The 24,777-nt window shown below is 37.2% G+C and overlaps 1 protein-coding gene across 1 annotated transcript; it reads left to right on the forward strand.

Moving 5' to 3' along the window:
- Positions 1-8,246: 8,246 nt before the first annotated feature.
- LOC149239788 (uncharacterized) lies at positions 8,247-8,810 on the forward strand. Its single transcript, XM_089369970.1, has one exon. It carries the CDS (start codon positions 8,247-8,249, stop codon positions 8,808-8,810), a length of 564 nt encoding a protein of 187 aa, XP_089226096.1.
- The last annotated feature ends 15,967 nt before the right edge of the window (positions 8,811-24,777 follow it).

Here is a 24,777-nt window from a genome sequence, read left to right on the forward strand (position 1 = left end):
ATCCTATTGACCTACCTGCAAAATTTGATCTCGTAAATCTATCCCATAGGAGCTCATAACTGTTATATGATTCACTTGTATCCTCCTGCTAAGAGCATATGCAACCATATTTTCTTTAGCTTTAATGTACCTGATCTAAAAGTCAAACTCACTGATCATGGCCAACCATCTAGCTTGTTTGGCATTTAGATTCAATTGGTCAAATAAATACCTTAATCCACTATGATCACTCATCAAGATGAACCACCTTCCAAGAAGATAGTGCCTCCACATCTTCAAAGCATGGATGATCGTTGCCAACTCAAGATCATGTGTTGGATAATTATGCTCATGCTCATTCAATTTCCTTGATTCATAGCATACTACTTGTCCTTCCTGCATAAGGACTTCATGGATTCCTCTCTTGCAAGAATCATCTGTACATCCCACAAATTCGTTGTTCGGATCTGCAATCTTTAACACTAGGGCATTTGTCAACAACTGCTTTAACTGCTCAAAAATAGTTGCACGTTCCTCTCTCCATTCAAATTTCTTACCTTTTCTTTGCAATGATGTAATAGGATAAGTAATATTTGAGAATTTCTTGATGAACCTCTTATAATAACCTGCTAACCACATGAATGATCTTACCTCATCCACATTTCTAGGAGATTCCCACTCCATGATAGCCCTTATCTTCTCTGTATCCACTGTTATGCCTTCCTTGGAGACCACATGTCCCAAGTAGTGTACCTTTGTTTGAAAGAAACTACATTTGCTAAGCTTGGCATACAACTGATGCTCTCTCAGCAATCTCAATACTGCTGCTAAATGTTTGGCATTTTCTTCCTCATTTTTAGAATATACCAATATATCATCAATGAAATCAATAACAAACTTATCTAGATAAGGACACAACACATTATTCATCAAGCACATAAAAGTAGCTGGAGCATTAGTCAAACCAAATGGAACTACAACAAGCTCATAATTCCCATACTTGGTCCAGAAAGAAGTCTTATAGATTTCCTCTTCTTTAATGTGTACGTGATGATATCCTAATCTCAAATAATTCTCTGAGAACATTGTTTCTCCCTTCAACTGATCAAACAAGTCATCAATCCTCCATAACAAATACCTATTCTTTATGGTCACTTTTTTAAACTACCTGTAATCAGTGCATAACCTGATAATACCATCCTTCTTCTTCATAAAAAACACGAGAGCACCCCAAGGCGACACATTTGGCCTAAGGTATCCCTTTTCAATCATTTCCTTCAATTGCAACTTCAACTCCACCAACTCTGGTGTACTCATCATGTAAGGTACCTTTGATGTTGATGCTACCCTTGGTGCCAACTCAATAGAAAATTCCACTTCCATGTGAGGCGGAAACTTTGAAATCTCTATCATAAACACATCCTGAAACTGTTGTATAACTGGGTACCTGCTCAAGACATCTGCATCCTCAACTTCCTTACATTTGTCACTAGAAATATGCATTGGAAGTAACGCACACACTTTTCTACGATTGCCCTTTGCCCGCATAGTTGTCACCATTCTAATTGATGTTGCCTTCTTCTTACCCTGCAAAATCTATGTTCTCCATTATCATCCACACACTCAATAGCTTTGTCATAACAGTCCACCTCATTCCTATGAAGATATAACCAGTCCATACCCAAAATCATATTATACGACCCCAATGGCAATACATTCAAATATGTTGATGTAGGCATACCATTCAACTCAAATGCACAAGCTCTTACCCAATGATGAACTCGCTTCTTTGTACCTGTAGCCAACTGCAATAACCAAGATTCTGCATGCACTTCTTTGTTCAAACAACACTTATCCACCAAGTCAGGACTAGCATAACTATAATTTGATCCAGGGTTAATCAAAATAGAATTTACTTGATCACAAGGCTTATTGCCCATCTCAATAATAGAAGCCCAATGATCTGCCTGCCTGTTCTCCAATGTTGCATAGATCCATGGAATACTTTGTCCAACATCTCCCAATGTCTATGCCTCTTGAGCACTATATATCTATGGCCTACCACGCTGATGTTATGGACAATCTCTTTTACGATGCTTTCCTCCACAAGTCGAACACTACAAGGGCTTTCAACTATCACCCTTGTTCTTCTCCATGGACCAAAATCCCTGTCCTCTATCAGATGCATTGAAATACTTATGTGAGGTTGCATTCTCTTTGTTACTTATATCTTGAGGTATTGTTACTTCTTGTCTCATTTTCCTTTATTATTTGCATTACCTTTCCAGTCTGACTTAGTCTCAGATCTGCACTTTGATTGCTCAAAATAAGGCTTTAGCTTCTGGATGGTCTCCTCCAATGATCTAGGCTCGTCAAACTCAATCCTATCCTTGAAAGATATCGGAAACCCACTGATGAATCTTGTAATCTTGGCCTTCTCCTCCTTGAGGTAAGGAACATATCCAATAACTCCAAGAATCTACAAGTGTACTCTTCATCAGTCATAGATCCCATCTTTAGCTCATAGAACTCATTTTCCTTATTGTCATAGTATCTCTCTGATAGATACTTCTTCCTGAAAAGTATTTCAAACTCACTCCAAGTCAACTCCTCTTCATAAATACCTTTGACATTCTTTACATCTTCCCACCAAAAAATTGCTTTACCTTTAAGACTGAATGTCGTTATTCTGGCCTTCATGTTTTCTGAGTAATCATGCAACCTGAAGAACTTATTCATACCAAGAAACCATGCTTCTGCATCTTGTGACTTCTTCATTTCCCCATCAAATGTAGGTTTCTTTGATTTCTTGAACTCATCTGAAAAATATCCCCTATAACTCCTCCTGTAAGGATGATAACAATGATGACCAGGATACCTGTCTGAACCAAAACTGGAGTAAAACCCATTCCCACTTCCTTGTCTATTAGGTGTATCCAAGAACCTGCCATCTTTGACTGTGTCATCTCTATCCAACCCGTGCCCACTGTGTGGCCTGCTACCATATGCTCCAATAGTCCTATCCTCCTGCCCATGATTGATTCTCAGTGGTCCATGTTTCTACAAGCCTGAAAATATCTGACGAAACACTACATTTACCTTTGCTTGTTTCTCATGTGCCTAAATGATTATGTCATTATCTTCTTTACAACTTATTATTTCTCCCTTCAAACTCCTCAATGTGTCTATTAAGTCAAAATAATTCCTAGCACCACGTTGCTCACCTAATCCATAAGGAGAGTCTCGTGAATTGTAGTCTACCATCTTGCTAGTCATATTTTGATGTTTTCTTCCTGCAAGGTATATCATGTCAGCTAAACCAAATCATGAACAAGCCAATGTACCTTAGTTTAGTTCAAGGGGGGATATCTAGTCTACATGACCAATCAAATTAGCACAATACATATATAAACATAATCATATCAACATTTAATCATCATTTCAACCATTATCCAGTCATCAATGCATGACCATACCAACCACATACCATGACCTCATGCACGACAACTACAACCATGTCAATGTATGCACAACTATATATAAACATTGACATGCATAACCAATGCATAATCGACATACACTCATGACGACCACATCTAAAAATGACACCTTCAACTTTCACATTGCGACACCACTACAACTATGACCAACATCATGCATATGCAACAAGCACATAGACCATAAGCATAAAGAACACATATGTAATCGACATGAATGCACGAACAACACCCACTGCCCATCCAGTCCAAGGGATGAACCATGCTCTAGTACCACTCTGTAACCACCCTCTTCCCACATTTATCCAAGTTAACCAGTCTATTGAGGTAAACATGTGATGAGAGGCTACTATGATCTTATTCAACTCCCCATGTACAATTAAGGAAGTTAAAATGACAAAACACAACCAATATGGCCTTCTACATGTTCCAACCAGGGCTTCCTAGACTAGTAACTCAACCAACAACTATTGTCGGGCTCCCAAAGTGTTTGTCCAACCAAGGCATCCAGGATTAGTAACTCAACCCACAAAGGGATTCCAAAGCATTTGTCCAACCAAGGCTTCCAGGACTAGTAACTCAACCTAAGTTGTTATAGGGCTTCCAAATCGTTTGTCCAACCAAGGCTTCAAGGAACTAGTAAGTCAACCCACAACCATAAGGAACATGAGAATCAACCAATAAACAAAAGGAAAGTCACCCACAACACCATGATTATCCAAGAAATGAAAAGGCTAAGAAAATCCACCGTCAATCCAGGCAATCCTTCATGCCAATGACAGATCATAACCAAGAAACCACATGCATGTGCCATGCATGCCAAAGATAGCAAGGGAATCATACATGCAACTCGGTACCTACAAGCAAAACCTATTGTAGTTGTTGATCCTGATGTCCTCTTGCGCTTTCCTGATCTTCCTTTACCTTTTTACTCCAAAATCCCAAGTATGCCACACTCCTTTAAGAGTGCTCCAAGAAAACTCTAAGTATCTAAGAGTATGAGAGAGAGAATAGAAAATAAGAGCTCCAAAACTAAACTAACAAAAAGCTACAAATTGATCCTCATAAGCCTTTTTATTAATGAGGCGTCTATTTTGTTCATTTTATAATTATTTTCCTTCATTTTCCTCCTCACATGCGACCTGTGACCTTTCACCCTCCTTTTCTCCTAATCCCATTATTTTCATAAATAAAATTCCAATTAATGCCACTTTGCCTTTCGAAAGCCTTTGTCATTGCCTTTTTCAATTTCCATAGCCATTAATTAACCACAAGTGATCCCCATCGTTATGTTTTTTGCCCAACATTCAGCTTGGAATACGTGTCCCATGACTAAGGTCTTATTTTTCCTTTTTTAACTTTATTACATGGATTTTTGACCAAGGTTGTTACAAACATACTTGTTAAACTATGCAGAGAAATCATCTCGACCTAGAGCTTTATCAGGATCAAATGCATTTAAATTATCCCAAACTTCATCTCTAGTAATTGCATTATCTTTTTGTGAATCAACACAATATTTTTATTAATAGATAATCATGATCACATGGATAGCGACAGAACCAAGAAGTTGGTTCTCAAAACCAGAGTTCCAAGATACTACAACATTTACTACAAATTTCATCAGTAAAACCAAGGACCTTAAGCCCTTATATAACCATAATAGACAAGATTCACCATCAAACATAAAAGCAGTGCACGATTCAACACTAGATAACACCTCAACATAAAGTCTTGTCAAACGAGGATCAAGGTAAAAACACTAGAAGAAAGAAAGCCACCACGTAAACAACAGACACTATGAGGAGTGACACAAGGTGATAAATTTGTTGCCATGTTGCTAAAAGACTAGGAAAGGACAAGTGGTACACCTAAAACACACATTAATAAAAACATTCCTCTCATAATACCTCCTACCATTAATCCTTGCAGATGCAAAAATACCTTGGTGATCCATTACCTGCTCCCAACATGCAAATTCGGACTCGTCCATGGTTACCATAGACAAAGGAGAACGTATGAAAATTGAAATTGGAGTTCCCACTAATAGCTACCACTTCTGCACATTTATAATGAAAACACAATAGTAGATTGAATCCCACCTTATTTCCTTTTGCATGCTAGCTTGCGTACATTAAAGGATAGTTGGCAAATTTGACATGCCTTTCAACCTTTGACTATTAAATTCCACACACTCGCCTCCATCGGGGACTAGTATTTGCATTAATATTATTAGGCATTGGTTGTTATTTAATTTGCTAGATTTGTTTGTTCAAGCCTAGATGTAGCGTTGATTATTTCGAAGATAGACATTGGCTTGTTTTTCAATTTGGAATTGGTATATATCTGTGTGTGTGTGTGTGTGTGAGAGAGAGAGAGAGAGAGATAGAGAATGCATGAATAATTAAGTCCATATGTTGACAATTAATAAGCAAAGGTTGGAGTTATACAATTTTTCCAATTTAAAATTGGGAAGAAAAACAAAATATATGTTTAATAATATTTTCAATTTTAATTTAAAAATATTAATATAACTACTATCATATTGTACAAAGTTAAAGTATATAACAATTTAAATATGATGCCATTTAAAAAACATGTTGTAAGCAAGGTAGTCCTCGCTACTTAAGTAGATGTTATATTTTTAGAAAAATTGCAAACAGTGGAAGAGTTAATTGCCTACTAAGGGATACAGACTTGCATAAATTTTTGGCAGGCAGTAACCACTACTAAGTTTAAATGTTTACACTTTTACTCCTACATTTAAAGCATTGAAGAAAACATAAATAATCGTAGGTAGTAACTCCCTATAAGTATATTTTTTCCATCTTGTTTATATTCATTTTTTATGCAAATACTTGTTTAAATTATGATTGGTAATAATTACATCATAAGGCATTTCCTCTCGGATGAACTTCCCTCTGGTCTTTGCTGTCACCAGTATGGTCTTCGCTGTCATCAGTGTGCTTCATCTGATTTGATTTAAGACGATTCAAATAATTGCTACCATTGGATCAAAGATCTTGTTGTAGATTATTGACCTGCTCAGACAAAGAAGAATGTGGCTTCACACCTCCGCATGTCAGTAATAGATTATTGATGGATAGAAGTCCCAAACCCAAAACTTCTGTATAATATCAATGATCCAAACTTAGATTATTATTATTTGAACATGTTGGGCCTCTCTCCATATTCTCGGACATCGACATAACGACACTGACATACATTTAGCCTAAAAAATTTCGTCCACAACCATCAAAATGACGCCCAATGGTCTCAATGGGAAACCGATTTTTAAAGTTGCTATGTTAATTAAAGTGATATGCAATGTAGCCTCTGCAAGATTCATGTTGAAATAGGGACCATGAGTTTAGTTGGAAGCAAGATGAACATATCATGGCTAACTTTAGGTGTTGATTCAAGTTGAAGATTCAAAGTTTGACATTATTGGTTGTCGATATCTTTATGTCCGATTGTAGATTTTGAGAATTTCTTCGAATCAAAATATTTGATGATTAGAAGAGGAGAGAGGTTAATTGTTTACCTCTCATAAGATATTCTTAATATATGCAATTGACGTAAGTAGTTTTTTGCCTTCCTCATGCGTTTACAGGAGGAAAGCTATCAACATCTTCAATACATATCTCTCCGGAAAGGAGACATGCAACAACACTTTGGATCTATGCAAATGATACGGGGATTTAGACGTCAAATACGACTAACATTCTAGCTTACCCCTCATCAAACAACTTTGAAAGATGTGAAACATTTAACAGTCCATCGACCAACAATGCCTAGGATAATTATGGACCCCGTACAACTCGAACAAATAATTTGGAAGGGGTGGACATGGACCTTTAATGCACTCGAAACAAATGTTGTAAATGACTTATTGACTTAACCAAGCCCCCAAGGAATAAAGTCTAGGGAGCTAAGCTATTGCGCTTCGGATGGTCAGTGTTGGGTTTGCAAAAAATGGAAACAAAAAAAAACAAGAAAGTTAAGTGAGAGGCAAGGAAAAAGAATTGAAAAATCCAAGGCATTGATTAATATTTGGGTTTTATTCAAAATTCAGTTAATCCCTTTAATATAGTTGGTTAGGTTTAGGAGTACGGGGATAGTCATTCCAACTCCACCCAAATCTCTTCCATCTATAAATTCCCTTAAAGATCATTTTATTACTATGATTAAAATTGAAAGAAGTACAACCTCCTCCAAAAATTTCACAATCAAAATGACTTGAGTCTTTGGAAGGCAACATGGAAATCAGAGAGTCTGCCCAATATTAAATTTTTCACCTAGACCCTTCTCAAAGGTAAAATTCTTACCTCTAAAAATTAAAAGAAAAAAAAAAATACAAGGGCCCTCAAAATGTGTCATGCGTCAAAAGGAGGAAGAAACTATCCAACACCTCTTCGTTAATTGTATGGTGGCGAGAGAGTGCTGGAAATAGGCAATAAGTCTTTTGGAAATAAACACAAATCCAACATTTCAGTTGACAATTCTTCATAAAAACTGGGATAAAAGCTACCCATATACAAAGAAAAAAAGACAAAAATAAAAAGGATATGGAAATGTCTCCCTTCAATCCTATGTTGACAAATTTGGTTAGCGTGAAACAAATGCATTTTCAAAGAACAAAAGCAAAATCTAGGCAAGATCTTAACAAAAACTTGAAGCCAAGTTGCAGAGATAATCAGTACAAATGGAATCTCAAAAATGGACCAGAATAATTTACAACAAGAAGAGAAAGACTAGTACAGTAAAGCAATGCTAGAAAACAAAGCAAAAGCAGCGGTTACAGCAAATATTAAAGAATCCCACACAAACAAGAATTGGAAATTAAGATTGGAGGACAAAGAATTTGGAGAATGGATAAAAGAGCAGAAGAGACACATTTTCTTTTTTTACGGCGCTGCAAAAAATAACCCAGGCAAAGCAGGGGCAGGAGGAGTTATACTAGACCCAAATGGACAAAAAATAATAACCTATGAATGGAGCCTGGGAGAAATGACAAACAACAGGGCTGAAGCATACAACCTTCTCCTAGGCACAAGGCTTTTAAACAAAAACGCATTCAAAAACCCTATAATAATAGGGGACTCTGCTATTATAATAGCTGCTTTGGATGCCAATAGGGACTTCAAAAGCACAGCCATCAATAAAATCTATCAAAGGATCAGAGCAAGTTTTGAAAGTCTGGGAAATATAACCTTAAAGCATGTCTTGAGAAACCAAAATAAAGACACGGATAGCCATGCCAACAAAGTAATTGACAGACCAGTTGGCATAGTCAAAGAGAACAATGAAGTTTATGAAGAAAGTATCCCTTGACCCCCTCTCCCAGTATAAAGAACGAGAATGTATACCATGATCCACATGTATCAGTGCAGGCTCCCAGGCGACCCGAGACAGTTTGGCAATCAACAACAGCAGGTTTCTTCACAACAGAGACCAATAAGACAGGACCAGAAACCACAAATCAATGAAGAAAGGCTGCAAAGTAGGAGTGTGGAGACTGATGAAGAATCATCACACAGGTATCGTGGGATTCTGGAGATCAATGGCCGAGGTCTAACTTCAGTTGCAGCGGAAGAGGATCTCGGAAATGTCGTCGCAGTCGTCGATGGTGGTAGATCAACAGCCATTGGGCACTTTCTTGCATGAGAGTTAGACAATAAGAAAAGGCAGGATTGTAAACTGGAATGGTATTTCGGGCAGAGTTTCAGTGGTAAGTGGTTTTGGGAGGGAACCACCCGATTCCACTCACTTATGGACACGTATCATGAGGGCGGTGTGAGATTACCACCTTTTCGGGCAGGTACTCTTCGCGTGACTTACCTGCCCAATATTCATGCCAACCGTTGGATCTATCGTGTGTGGATCGACGGCGGAAGTGGGACGTGCAAGTTGTTTGACCAGTCAGATTTGACGGAGGATTGTCTACGGTGGAGATCGTGTATTACAAAGGTAAGCTTTGAAGATCGCGCCAAGGCTTCGGAAAAGCGGAAATCATTAATCACTGTGTATTGTGTATATGCCGACTTTTCGAAGATAATGGTCTTTGAGTTTATCCACCTCTTCGAAATTTAAGTCATTTTTTGGAGTTCAAGTCATCTTTGTTGAAGTTTATGGATTCTGGGCGGCAAAAGTAGTTGGGGGACTGTGCTCCCATATACGCACTACTTTTGAACCTACCCTCCCTTGATTGTACAAGGAACTAGCTTCCTTTCCCTCTTTTTTTGCAATATATAAAAAGTAACCGTGTTAAAAAAAAATGAAAGAATCTTGTGAATACAAATAATAAGGGTTTGGAATGGTCACAACATTATATTTATATATTTAAATAAAATATTTTTTATTTTGTTTCAAATCAATTAAAAGGTACATTCAAAATAGCTTTGTTGTTGTAGTATGTTGGAATTGGTAAACCATATTTATGTTCTCAGATCTAATATTAGACGATTGAAAATTTTGTCTTAGCATAGAAATTCACTTTAGATTACTTGATTTTATCCTTAATATCATTAAGGTAAATCATATTTACCTTGTCAGATCTAATGTTAGACGATTGAAAATTTTATCTTAACATAGAATTTCACTTTAGATGACATGATTTTATCCTTAATATCATTAATCTCGGCTTAGAATGCAGCTTATTAGCCATGTTAGTCTAAATCTTATTGTCCATTTTTAGATTGACTTAGTACATTGGGGGATTCACTTTCAAAAAAAATATTGAGATAAATTATTTAGAAACAATAAAATAGGGTTTTGGTTAGATTATTTTAGTTTTTTTTTTTTTGTATTTTTAAGAAAGCTCAAATTTGACAAATGAATTTGCAAGTGATTTTAGTGAAACTTAGAATAATTGAATTCCACAAACAACATATAAGGTGGAAAATTGCCAATCAAATTATTATGCACATGAAAAATCACACATTAATAGCGTATAACCATAAACAAATCACACATAACCAAATAGCTGGTTGATTGTCAAATTGTTATATAGATGAAAAATCACACATTAATCACTTATGGAACAAAACCATTTCTAGTCAACTTTCGTGCCAAAAGAAATAGGTTGGCTTTGATGTGATTGGCCAAAGGTATCTATTATAGCAATTGGAACCAATGCATATATATTTGAGACTTATTTGGCTTCTTCTTAACTCTTATAGACTTTAAAGTCCCAGTCCATAAGAAATATTTATACGTTGTCATGTTGTTGTTGGGAAATATCTTTTTTTTCTTTTTAATTTCCTCAACGACTAATCCAATAAATAATCTCACATTTGAGATAGAAAATTAGGATTTTTTACTATATTTATAACCATTTGATAAAGAGAAATGCACGTAGCTTATAGAGATTTTATTTTCCTCTTCCAACCATGCATATTTTCCCATGATGAATGCATATCATTGTCTATAATTTCGTCGTGAGATTGCATTCTACCATTCACATATAAAATTGAATTCTTACTCTCTCAAATGAGACTTTTATCTTTTCTGACAACTCTATGGATATTAGTGGTTTGACATAGTTTCAGAATGTGAATGATGTTCTATTCTAAAATCACTACATGATGCAACATTTCATGTTGATCCCCAAAACAGTTAAGCAATCTTCACCAACTAGAAAAAGAAAATTTGAAGGCATTTAGATAATCACCATCTTCTACTTGAAACAAAATCTACATACATAACCAAGTCTCGCAAAATATCATGTTGAATAAAGGAAAGCTCATAGTTGCTACCATAAAAGTTCATCATAGTACCTCTCAATAAAAAAATATTTTTTTATTATATTTCATTCAAATAATTATATTATTTAAAATTAAATAATTACAAATAAATTTTAATAAATTTCTTAATTTACACCTATAAAGCTATATTATATTTTTATCACATTTTAAAATAAATTTAATAAAATCTTATTATTTTGAATAATTATATTAATTTATTGATTTTTTTTATATTATTAATATATTTTAATAAATTTATAAATAAAAATAATTTTTGAATTGATTTCATATAAATTTGTTAATTATAAATAATAATAAAAATTATGTCTATGATTTCTTATGTATTGAGTGAGAAGGTAGTATCTTCCAATATTACTTAATATCATGATCATTTCAATATTTAATATGGAAATGATTTAATTTGGTTCTTCAAAATCTATCAAATATCTTCTATTCGGAATTAAAATAGCATCCTCGAGCATTAAGAGGCAACCTATGTTAAAAGGTTATAGAATCTGTGAATTTGGCATAATGTAAGTGATTTGTCTTTATCTTCTAGCTTTGGATAACATTTTGTTTAGTAATTTCTATCTTCAATGATTTTTTTATATATTATGATTCTTCTCAAATTTATGCCTTACGACCTTTCCTTTGCAAAATTTGGTGCAATTGTTAGTTGATAGTAACTATTCATTTTTTATGCTAATACTTTCTTAAATTATGGTGGGTAGTAATTGATAGTACCTATTCATTTTTTATGCAAATATTTGCTTAAATTATGGTGGGAAGCAACAGATAATAAATAGGTTATTTACATATGATCCATTTTCAAGGATTTCAATTTTAAATGGTTTTCCTATGAAGCTTACCAATGAAAAATCATTACACAAATATTTAAAAATCATGGCAACAAAATGAAGATATCAAACAAGGATAACCATAAAAGCTTCAAAATGAGAAGGTAAATATAAATATGAAAAAGTGTAATCTTGTTACTTGGGATTAGGAGGAGCAAGTTTTTTTTTGGCAAGGAAAAACAACTAACTTTCCTTATAAAATAAAGTAGTTACCTATAGTGCCAGATAAGCCCCGGGAATAGTTGGAAACAAAAAAAGGCAACACCCAAAAAGGAAGGGAGATGCAAGAAGCATCACAACGTAGCCAAACTTGGCGAGCCTAGGATAAATTCTATGAAACAACAGAAGACCAATATGAAACTACTATTAAAAAAAAAAAAAAAACACACACACACTACACTTTGGAAAACATAAATGTTGCTAAAAACCCGAGGCCACGAAAAAAAGAGAAACCTTATTGCCAAGAGCTGAAAAGGAAAAGCTCCTTAAAACTAACATCATCTGACATCACTGGAGATTCCTTCAAAAATAGAAGAAAATCAAAAGACACCAAGGGGAGCATGTCTCCCATGCTTGGAGACAATATCAACCACAGAGATCTTCTCATGGAAGATATGTGAGAACCAAATGCTGTTAAACGATAGCTACAGTTCACGAATCAAATACTTCTAGTGGAAAAGGTCAGATGGACCAAAAGCTGACAGTCCAATAGCCCATAACTACAGTTCACGAATCAAATGCTTCTAGTGGAAAAGGTCAGATGGACCAAAAGCTGACAGTCCAATAGCCCAATCTATGATAGATATAGAGTCTCCTACAACATGGTCCAAAAGCTGATAGTCCAATAACCCAATCTATGATAGATTTAGAGTCTCCTACAACATATAGCTCCTCCAGCGATAACTACTTTGCGCACTGCAACAAACCCCAAAGACCAAGCAATTCAACCTTGTTATTCGAGCCTTCGCCTCCATGCCAGAAGAAGTGATAGGAGAGACTGGGATTAATGACTATTATAGCACCATAACCGCAAATCCCTCCAGAAGATGTGCCATAGAAAAATCCCACCAATGTTGGCCAATCAATAGACTCGAACAGACAAATCCTACCACTAGGTTTAGGCCTCCACCGCTCGATTTCCTAGAAGTAAGCAATAATCCCTAGGCAATAAAAACTCACATTAGGGACCACATGATCGAAGATGAAAGCGTTCCTGCACCTCCATATTCCCCAGAAGATGTAGAAGGGGAGGGACCTACATTCTTTTTTATCATTGAACTAATGCAACAAATTCTCTTTGATTGATGTTTTGATCACCTCTACCTGAAAATTAAGCTCCTTAATGACCTCATTCCACATTGAAACAACAAAGAGAGAAAAAGTTGGCAACCACTTCGTTCTCCCTACCACACAACAAACAAACCTCAGGCCCCTGAAAATCTATTTTGGTGAGGCTCTCCAACGTGGGAATACTATTGAAAAGAATGAGCCACATGAAACACGACAACTTCAAGGGAATGTCCCAATGCCACATATGGGCCAACCAGGAAGGTCTATTATGTACCCTGAGCTTCTGTGTGATATATGTAAAGGCTTCCTTTACCATAAGAGATCCACCTGACTCATACCCTCCCCATGTAAGAGAATACTCCTTATTTGTCAATGTAATTATAGCATGGCAGAGTCTGAAGTTGTAGCATTCCCATTTAGCATCCAAGTCCGCAGGCATCCCGAGATCACTGGCATGTGGCCAACTCGGAGGGTACTGCAAGGATGAAGGTTGGTAACCAAGATAACTGAGGTATTTTTGCCCCAATTTATGGAGGAATAAGATAATGGGCTCTGAAAGTAAATGAACCCCTTCCAAGCCTTTAATAACATCCAAACCAGTGTCAATTTTGTCACCCTCGCCCACCTCCCACTTCAAGTTATCACAAATCTAGTACTTGTCCTACACCATACTTCACCAAATGTATGAAGCCTGTCGCTTCTTTGGGGCACCCACACTAATCCAAGACTCGAGAGAGTGATGGTTTAGGTATTTAACACTAATCACATGTTGCCATAATCCAACGCCCCCTAAAAGCTCCTCGGAGGTTTTTAACAAGTAATGTCAGGTTTAAAATTTTGATATCTTTGATTCCCCAGCCTTCTTCCACCTCACTTTTGGCGATTGTAGCAAGATGTACCAGGTGAAATTTCTTGGTCCAACGAACGCCTTGCCAAAGGAAGTTTGCAGTAATAGCATTAATTCTTTTTATGACTACTTTGGGCAATTTGAAAAGGTGCATCCAATAGACAGAGATGCCTTGAAGAACTGATCAACCTCCCTCCCAAACGTAAGCCACTTACTTTCCTAGAGGGCCAACTTCTGGTCGATTTTTATTATTATTTAGTCCTAATCCTAGCGCGTGTAACTGGTTGAATTCAACAGGAAAACCAAATACCTAAATCCTCCAAACATTGTTGTCAATTTTACCTCAAACAAGCTAGAAATCTCTTTTTCTATTTCCCCTTCTAACCTATCAAACATTAGATCTGGTTTCTCCTTGTTCATGATCATACTAGGCACAGCCCCAAAGTTTGTGAGAACAAGATGGAAAACCTTGCATTCATCGTTTGAGGTTGCCCCTGCAAAGAGCACACCATCAACAAACATTAGATGGGAAATACTAACTTCTTTGGAAATCCTACAACTAGTGATTAACCCACTGGATTTGACCGCACTAATTCCTCTCCTCAGGTCATCAATGACCAGGATGAATAGCAACGGATATAGCGTACAACCCCAACAAATCCCCCTGAATATTTTTAAGAAATCAATGGGAATCCCATTGACAAGGATGTCTAGATTTTCAGATGTCATACATGCCATTATCTATTCATTGTACCAACGAAGAAATCTGACTTTGTGTAAAATTAGTCTAAGGAACTGTTAATCAAATCTGTCATAATCCTTGATCAAATCAATTCACATCAAGCATGCTTCCAACTTTTGAGTTTTAATTGAGTGTAAACACTCTTGTGTGATTGCCACGACATTTTGAATCGGTCTGGTGGCTATGAATCCAATTTTCTCCGGCATGATCTTGTTTTATATTAATTTAGTCACTAACTTATACACAACATTACACAGAGATTGGTTTATAATCTGAAAAGGAGCAAGGATTAGCTATCTTAGGTATCAGAGCTATAAAAGTTGAATTAATAGAACAAGAAATGATACATGTGCTCCATGACTCTTTAGCCAAATCCAATAGGTCCTCGCAAATGAACTCACTGAACTGCAAGAAGAGCTCAATCGTTCAACTGTCAAGACCTGGGTTTTGTCCCACTCCAGATCTTTCATCGCCTCATGTAACTCTTCCATGCATATCGACCTATCCAATGAGGTGCTAGCCTGCTAACTGACCATTACTGGGAAAATATTGTGTCATGTTCCTATTTCTATTCTTCTTCATAGTACAGCCAAGGTGGATTTCTAGGACAAGGGATGGTCAACTCAATGGAGTAGGTTTATCTCATTAGGGTTCCTGAGGAGTTTTTATGGGATTTGATGGTATTCTCTTGGCATATTCCATCATCAGTTTGCCTTTCATTTCATTGCATTCAGAAAACTTTCAAAAAACAGCGTTATTATTGGGCATAACTTAATTAATTATGCTCGAGGTGGCATTCCGGGGGAGATTAGTTGATGGAGCACGTCAGTGTAATAGCTCGTTGGAACCTAAACGAGAAGATGTACATGATGGGATTTTTGGATGGGAGTTTCAGTGACCTGAGGAGAAATGATGGCCAATTTACTCTTTTTCGGCATTAAAAAAGAATATTTTAATTAAAATAAAAGAGGAAAAGTGCTCCATGATTAAAATAATAATAATATAGAAGATTCTAGAGGGGTCCATCAGATCTATAAAATAGGAAGAGGAGGCCACTGGATGACATGTTGGGTTTAATATTGTTTCTTGTATGTGAGGTTGAAAACCAGTTCTCTACTCCAGTGATTCATTTGAGAGTGGGCGAGCACCCATCTCTTCCCTTGGTGAATCTATCTAGAGTAAACGGGTGGCAGTGTATTGTTTTTTGGTTCTGTTTTGGAGGTCAATTTGTGGCGTTATTGTAGATCTATCTGATGCCAACCTTTTACGTCAGCTATACAGGTTGTATGTGCATGTAAAACCCTGGTTTATCTAATATAATAAAGCTCTTTTCCCTTGGTGAGTCTATCCAGAGTTCACAGGTTGCAGTGTATTGTTTTTCAGTTCTTTTTTGGAGGTCGATTTGCGGCATTATTGCAGATCTATCTGATGCCAACTTTTTATCTCAGCTATACGGACTGTATGTGCATGTACAACCCTGGTTTATTTAATATAATAAAGCTGAGTATTTTTCTATTTATGATGTTATGGAATCTTCTATTAAATGCATGATTAGTTTTATGTGAGGTGTATGTTCCAATTTTTTTGCATCAAGTTCAAGGGTTTCAATTGAAGATACTATTGTTTGAGAGATCGAAAAATTGTCCTATTAAGCATCCAATAAAATTTCCTCCAAATTGTATTTGGCTCAATAACGCTCCAACAAATCGACGAAGGAATAAAAAGAAAATAAAAAAGGAGCCATAAAAAATGCGGCCAGCAAAACTATTAAAAGGGGCCAAATTTTCTTTATCCTCTGATTTAAAGGAAGCATATGATTAATTAGAAAGGGATGGCCCAATTTTATTAATCAAAATATTAGAAGGGAAGAATGTGTCTATTGAGGAATTGTGTATCACTGACGGGCAAAGACGCGATGTTCAGATTGGGAGTCTAGTGTACAGATCGATTGAGGTGACCAAGTGCTTTCATATTCTGGACGTGATTATCTGTTGATACCCGAATTCCAACTGATTTTGGACATGTGATGAAAGTCGAGTTGAGCTCATTCCAATGACAAGTGTATGATATACTTTGCATGGGCATTAAGCTCCGCATGGGCCAACACTGTGTGCCGAGTTGGATTCAAAATCAAACGGAATCGTTCCAAGACCAATATTATGATATCCGGGGGTGCATTGTCACGCCCGTAGGAGGGTGGTTTGATTCCCTAATCGTCGTGGACATTCATAGTAATTATGTTGCTGAAGGGCTCAAAGAAGAATGAAATCATAGAGTTTAGGAGGCTGAAATATACTTCCGCCGTGGGAATCGATCGAATCACCTTGAAGCCGCATTGATCTTCTGAAAAAGTCGTGACCAGATTGCATTTGTTAGTTTGTGGCACTTGTTGGGCGATTGAACGATCCATTCTCGAATTTAAGGTTGTGTCATTTCTCGTCATGTGTCTGGACACAGTCAACAAGAAGTCGAATTGTCTGTGCGGCCAAGAACATGGGGTGGTCATTGTTTGAATACACGTTTTCTATTGAGCATGAGAGAATTTGAGCCACACTTAACCATTGAGTTGTGGATCGAAGTATAAATAAGCATGGTAACAGTGAGTCAAAGGGTTGATCACTTTTGGGGCATCAAATTTCATTTTTTCATAGGGCGTGAGCTTATCCTTTGAGTCAAGATTGTATGCAGGTAACGCATTCGAATGGGCACTCTGAAAGTGAAATGCGATATCTGCAAGAGGGTTGTACATGCAGTAATTAGAAGACACATTAGTATGGCATCCAGTGGGGATTCCAGGTGAATGGGTCGCAACTGCATCCCTCAGTTCTGAAAACGGTCCACAAATAATTCTATAACATGTTGCGCAAGAATCGAGTGGAGAGTCATTGCAATTTTGGAGGTGTGCGCAGCATTGGATAGATCATGGTTGTGCGATGAAAAACTGAGAGATTGTTGTGCGAGTTGCACAAACCACCTGTAGCTGTGTGTGATCCAAAGAGAGGGAATTTTGTACGTTAAACTCAATACCATTGTTGAGTGCAAACTGAGCCCGCATTATTACAATGCGACCGGTATGATGAGGGTTGAAGCAATCCCGGAAAGTGATTTGGTGGTTGTTGGACACCTGTTAGTGCATTGTTACATGGATCAATGGCCTCTCGTTGTGTGAGCCTATTGTCACCTTTAGAGAAATACCTTGTTCACCTAATGGAGATTTATCGATCCTCTGGAGACCACCTTGCTGGAGCGTAAGTCTAATGTAAGACATATTTCTGGGCACTTCATTGTACGTTCCAGCTAATTTTGTGCACAAGTCCAAGTTCCCTTTCTAAATTTAATTCATTTTGTCATAGCCTAATTTCCTGGTTGCTGGTGGTTTTCCGGTGTAACATCTTGAGGAGGTTTGGGTACCACCAGTTTTCGTCGATTCAATTCATCTATAGTGTTGTAGATGTTTAGTTTTTTTTTTTCTAGTTGTTGGGCATATCATTGCCACCAGAGGCATTGTTGTGCCCTAGTCTAGTTTGTATTGCTGAATAATTTTAATGAACAAAATTGTTGTCAAGTTGAGTGTTGGGTTGTCATGCCATGTATACTACCCATAAAAGGTGAGGGGATTGTATCGAGTCAGTTGGTCATATTTCTATTGTGTTATCAGTTTAGTCTTGATTGAGTCAAGCCCTGGTCATGAGCTACCATTATCATTGCATGGCATTGTAAATCTTGAGTTGAAGAGTATGTCGAGTAAGTCATGTATGTGAGTAGCCACTTTATGTCTATTTGATATAGTATTGCTAAGTCATTATAATGATTCAGTTGATGTAATTAACATTATTAAACTAAAACATGGATCAAAACTTTATAAACTCCCTTAATAAACCAACAACAACAAACAACAAACATTTATCAAGAGGGATCTATCCCATGTTTTAGAGAGAACAACCAAAAGATGCACAGAAGGGGCAGGAAATAAGACACAAGATTTACGCTCTTGGGACAGATTTGAAGCGCGTGAAGGTCACATGGAAAGTCTTTTTCAAACTAGAGAGATGGATGCACTCATTTATGAAGTAAACCAATTAGAAGGGAAGAAACTCATTTGGGCTCTAGGACTAGCTATGCTTGCTCTCATACAACACAAGTTCTTGGAGGAACCTTGTGAAGGGGTTAGACTCCCAGTGGCATCTTGTCTTAGTCACATCATGAGACTACCCGCCCCTAGAGATCCTTACAATGATTATGTTATGGAGATAGTTTTCAAGCTGATAGTGGATACTTTTCAAGACTTAAATAATAGTGTGGGTCCTACATTTGGGAAGAAGCTAGAGATTTTAGAAGTTATGGTTGTAACTAGGACTTATGAAGTCATGTTTGATCTATAGTGTGATGGTTTGATATTGCAGATGTTCCAATGCTTCTTCAACATTATGAAACATCATCCTCACAGAGTCCTAGCACACATGTAGTCCATCTTGTCCTCATATATGAGAGGCCGTGATGCAATCTGTCGGGAGTTGCAGTCTCAATTGTTATCTGTTTGGAGGAGAGAGCAGTTGATCTCACCTGTTTCTTATTGTCTAGCTAAGAGGTTGGTTGAGCAGAACATTGGGTTGTTCAGGAGAGAATTGACCAAGGAGGAGCAACTCAGGTTTGGGGGCTCATGCAACAAGAATGAGATGAGGAGGAGGGACTTTATTTCATCTGCAAAGGACCTTGGGGACCTGAACACTCATGCTTGAGTGACACTGAGGAGATGTCAGCGGTAGAGCAGGGAAATATTCTTTATGTCTATCAGGATGAGGACTCTTCGTTGGATGAATCCATGGGTTCATATGATGCTAGCTTAAAGGAGCACGAGCAATCATATGCAGTTGATAATAGTAGCCCAGATATGCATCCATGTGTGGTAGAGGAGTACGAGGAGCAGCTGATTGTTCCCATGTGGGAAAGATATCAAGGATCAGATTAGTGGTTGATGATTCAACATAGAGAGCACATAGAGGAGCTTGAGTCATGGTGAGTCATTAATCCCAGGCCAGATTCATATGATGAGCAGTTTGTGGGTCCTAGGAGAGACATTTAGGATAGTGTGTTGCCAGTGATGAGTCAGCATGAGCAGCATATGATAGAGCATGAATCATCTAAGGAGGATGAGGCACACAATATGCATGATGAGTCTGTTTGGGATAGCCAGCTAGAGGTTCATATTAAACCTGTGATGATGGAGGATGAGCATCCACCCTTGGGGGTCAGTCGTTGATGAGGAGCAGGCAGTTGTACAGATAGTTGGCAAGGTGACGATGTTCGCTGACACTTTTCCTTAAGAGATGCTAGATTATGATAGGATAGTTTGGTAGGAGATTGGTGGATTGGAAAAGTGTGGAGTTTCCTATCAGGCGAGGGAGATGGCAGTGCATCCATCTTTGGGTCTACCCATTGATGAGGTGCAAACAGGTGTAGTGGCAGCTAGCTGAGCTGCAACATTTCCAGGCAGCAACCCTCTCCAGGAGTACATAGACAGGGCTGACAACATAGTTTGGCTACTTGTACCCATTACCGAGGGAGAGGCAGGACTTTCTCGATGGATATTTTTGACCAACCAAATAGGGAAACATGAGTTGAGCATGGACCGGCATCAACATAGTAGACTTGTTCCTTACACAGGAGTTCATGGCTTAGATTGGTGGGAGATCATGAGTTGGTATCCTATTGATGGAGTATCATTTGTAGTCGAGAGCAGTGTACTACAAGAGCCCTTAGAGGTGGGGGATATTACCTGCTCCAGTCAATAACAGAATGTGGGTTGTTCACTCATTAGTATCTCAGCACAACATCAATATGGTGACACTGACCTTGGAGTATGTCAAGGATTGGATTGGAGAGAGGTGATGAGCCAGTACATAGTTGGTAGGGCAGCATTCACCGCCGGAGCTACAACACAACATGAGCCATGTAGTATTAACACTTCTTCTTGGTGGCATGGGGATCCAGGTGGATCTACTAGCAGTAGGTTGAGTCAGAGATGGAGATGGGATCCAGGTATTGGAGGATCAAGTCATGTTTCGATAACTTGGAGACATGATGTGGACTAGTGGTTCATATGAGATCCAGGCATTGGGTCTCAGTGGCGTTGGGTCGCCAGATTGGTCCACATATTTGGATTGCTTGAGGGCAAGCAATCTTGGGGCAAGAGGATTGTGATGTCCCTATTTTTATTGTTCTTCATAGTACAACGAGGGTGGATTTCCAAGACAGGGGATGGCCAGGTCAGTGGAGCAGGTTTATGTCATCAAGGGTCCTGATGGAGTTTTGAAGAGTTTTTATGGGATTTGATGGCATTCAGTTGGAATATTCCATCGTCAGCACAATTTGCCTTTCATTCTGTTGCATTCCAAGAACTTTCAAGAATCAACACTATTATTGGGCATAACTTAATTAATTATGCTCGATGTGGCATTTTGGGGAAATTAATTGATGGAGCACATCAATGAATAGCTTGTTGGAACCGGAACGAGAAGATCTACATGATGGGACTTTTGGATGGGAGTTTTAGTGAATTGAGGAGACATGGTGGCCAGTTTACCTTTTTCCTGCATTAGAAAGAGTATTTTAATTAAAATAAAAGAGGGAAAAGTGCTACATGATTAAAATAATAATAATATAAGAGATTCTAGAGGGGTCCATCAGATCTATAAAAGAGGAGGAGGTCATTGGAGGACTTCTTGGTTTTGATATTGTTTCTTGTATGTGAGATTGAGAACTCAGTTCTCTACTCTAGCAATAGCCCCAGGACGGAAACCCTTAGGTGATTCAGTGAGAGTGGGCAAGCACCCATCTCTTCCCTTGGTGAATCCATCCAGGGTTCACAGGTTGCAGTGTATTGTTTTTCAGTTCTGTTTTGGAGGCCGATTTGCGGCATTATTGTAGATCTATCTGAGGCCAGCTTTTTATCTCAACTATATGGGTTGTATGTGCATGTAAAACCCTGGTTTATCTAATATAATAAAGCTGAGTATTTTTCTGTTCATGGTGTTATGGGATTGCAGTGCTTTCTTTGCTTAATTTTACATGGCAATCTTCTGTTAAATGCATGATTAGTTTTATGTGAAGTGTTTGTTCCAAATTTTCTGCATTTGGGACATTACAGATTGGCAAAATCCATCTGGTTGACAATGTTAGCTTAAGCTTGGGCCCTACTATTCACTGAAATAGTGCACAACTTCAAACTGAATTTCCCTCTATTTTGTTAAGACCCTATTATTCCCATCATGAATGTTCCATATATAATTAATCCTTTTCCTTTTAGAGGCCAAACTATGAAAGAAGTGGGTATTCTTATCTTACCCATGTTTCCCTACTCTTCAATCTTCGTTCATCTTCTTGAAATTTAAGGATTTTATGTCTTCTAGCAGCGAGTTCTTGAATTTTTTTCTTGGTTTCCATAGTGAAAATATTTGAAACTAATGAATCATTTAGGATGGAAATCTCCTTGTCAATAGTTGAGAGCTCAAAGTGTTGTTCCCTTTTCCTAATTCTTATCCACCTCATTATTTCCCCTTCTAATATTTTCAACTTGTTAGAGACAACTTCTGATTTCATCCTTATAGAGGATTTATGAGGCTTCATCCACGAAATCCGAACTAGGTTAGAAAAATATTGTTCTTTGAACCACATAGGATTAAGCTTAAAAGGATAGGAAGCTAGTACTTCTTCCCCTGACCATTTGAGGAAAATAGCCTCATGGTCTGCTAAATTTGAATAAAAAGTCGAAGAACAAAGATGAGAGAACCTTTTGTGAAGGTAAGAATGAACAAAAAATATGCCAAGTTGACGAGCCCCAGTATTGTAACAAGAATGTTGCAACTCTTGAGGATATCGACTTAAATTATGAACTTAGGGTTCGTACAAACTTAAGAGGGGCCAACACTATATGTGTAGCAGACACCTTCCTCTTCCTAATCTGATTCCCTTTGATGCAAGTGAAAGAAGGAAATTAAACAACTTCAAATGGGCAAAGATCTTAGGTAAGATGCCAATCCTAAATTGCAAATGATAAATAACAATAAGAAAATTTATTCTACTTGGAAAGTAAATGGCATAGAAGAAATATATCCTATTTGCAAAAACGTAAAGTATAATGAAAACTAAGAAAATCTAATTTATCTTGCTAGAAAATAAATGACATTAAAGGAAATCTATTCTATCTTGTAGGAAATAAAAGTCCTATATTACTTTTGTAAGAAGGAAAGCACACTTTGCTTGAAGTACATTATAGAAAGGAAATCTAGACTAATTGCATAAGTCAATATTCAAGAAGCAAGCAATGTAAGAGATAAATGGTGACCTAACCAAGGCTCAGCTCAACCAAAGTGGCCTCAAAGCATTCATAGAATATAACTCTATTTCTATAATGAATTTGGAGTGAATTTGGGAAAGGAATATCTCGAAACCACATTGCTACATGGCTACTACAAGAGTGACATGATTATTACACGAGTGTTACTCCTTGAGATAACTTACCGAATTCCTAAGCAAATCAAATGAAAATGAGATGGAACAAATTTGTTATGAATTAGCATTTCCTAGGACTCCATTCCAAGTGGAATCACTCAAAATACCCCTGTTAATATGTGCTAAAAAATAGTAGAAAAATACTACTCTAAAAATCGGAAATTCAAGAATTAGTGAGCTAATTAGCCTATCAAATTCCTAACATGATCAAGTGAAAATGTTATGGGGTAAATTTTTTTATTGACTTGAATTTTTTTTGACTCAACACAAGTGGAATCAACTCAAATGAAACTCATTAACAGGTTCTAAAAAATGGTAGAAAATTACTACTATTTTGCTACAAGAGACTTCCTGGAATTCTAAATTTGTGAACTAATAAACCAATCCAAGTTGCTGAATGATGAATATGACTTTTAAAAGTTGTTCTAAGGATGCATCATGCTTTTGGCTATGTAAATAACTTTCAAAACAACTCACTTCAATCATTTAACTAATGTAACTTACAACAAAAGAGGCATGAACACTAAATGCAGAAATAAGGGATGCGAGTGAAAAATACATTCAAAGAAAATAAGGAAATTGTACAAGAGGGCATTGAGGCTCCTGGGATGGCAAGCCCAAGGATACTCAGATTCCTATGAAGGAAACCAATCTTTAGAAGCTAAAAATGGCACCAAACTTCATTATTTGAGTCAATCCAAGTACATCCTTGCTAGAAATGAAAGTGGAGTTGTTAAATAACAAGTTTTCTCCACACGCAAACTAAGAAATACATGCCTCTAGAAGAAAATTCGAATTGGTACTTATACAAAGTGATGAGGAAGAATTCTCCTTGAAAGGAGGCCACTTTCCCCTCCAAAATCCCTCAAAAAGTGGATCTAGTTTCCAACACTAGGAATTTGCATTAAATGACAGGGAGCACATTCCTATATTTCTCAATAATTGGAGCTCTAGAATTTGTTCAATAATTTCATAATATATTATTCATTTATTATCCAATATTGGCCCATGCTATAGCAGGGTGCAAGTCCCTAGATTATCTCAATCTCCAAATCTTCATAATTTGCACAATATTGTACAAAAATAAATAATATTAGGCACAAATATGAAATTATCTCTAAACCTTCCTAATGAACATATTAAAGATAAAAATATGTCATATAATGCAAAAAGAGAGGTTTAATGTGCTGAAGGATGGTCAGATGGGCCTTAAGTATCTAATTTGGAGGCCCATCATACCCCCTGTTAGTGTCAGTCTTTCCAGCCTTCCTACAGTGATCAAATATGCTCTTACAAAGTGGTCTCAGAG

Source organism: Pinus tabuliformis, chromosome 8 (genome assembly GCF_031772625.1).
Source record: "Pinus tabuliformis cultivar Carrire ecotype Pingquan chromosome 8, CPIR1, whole genome shotgun sequence".
Classification (NCBI taxonomy): Eukaryota; Viridiplantae; Streptophyta; class Pinopsida; order Pinales; family Pinaceae; genus Pinus; species Pinus tabuliformis.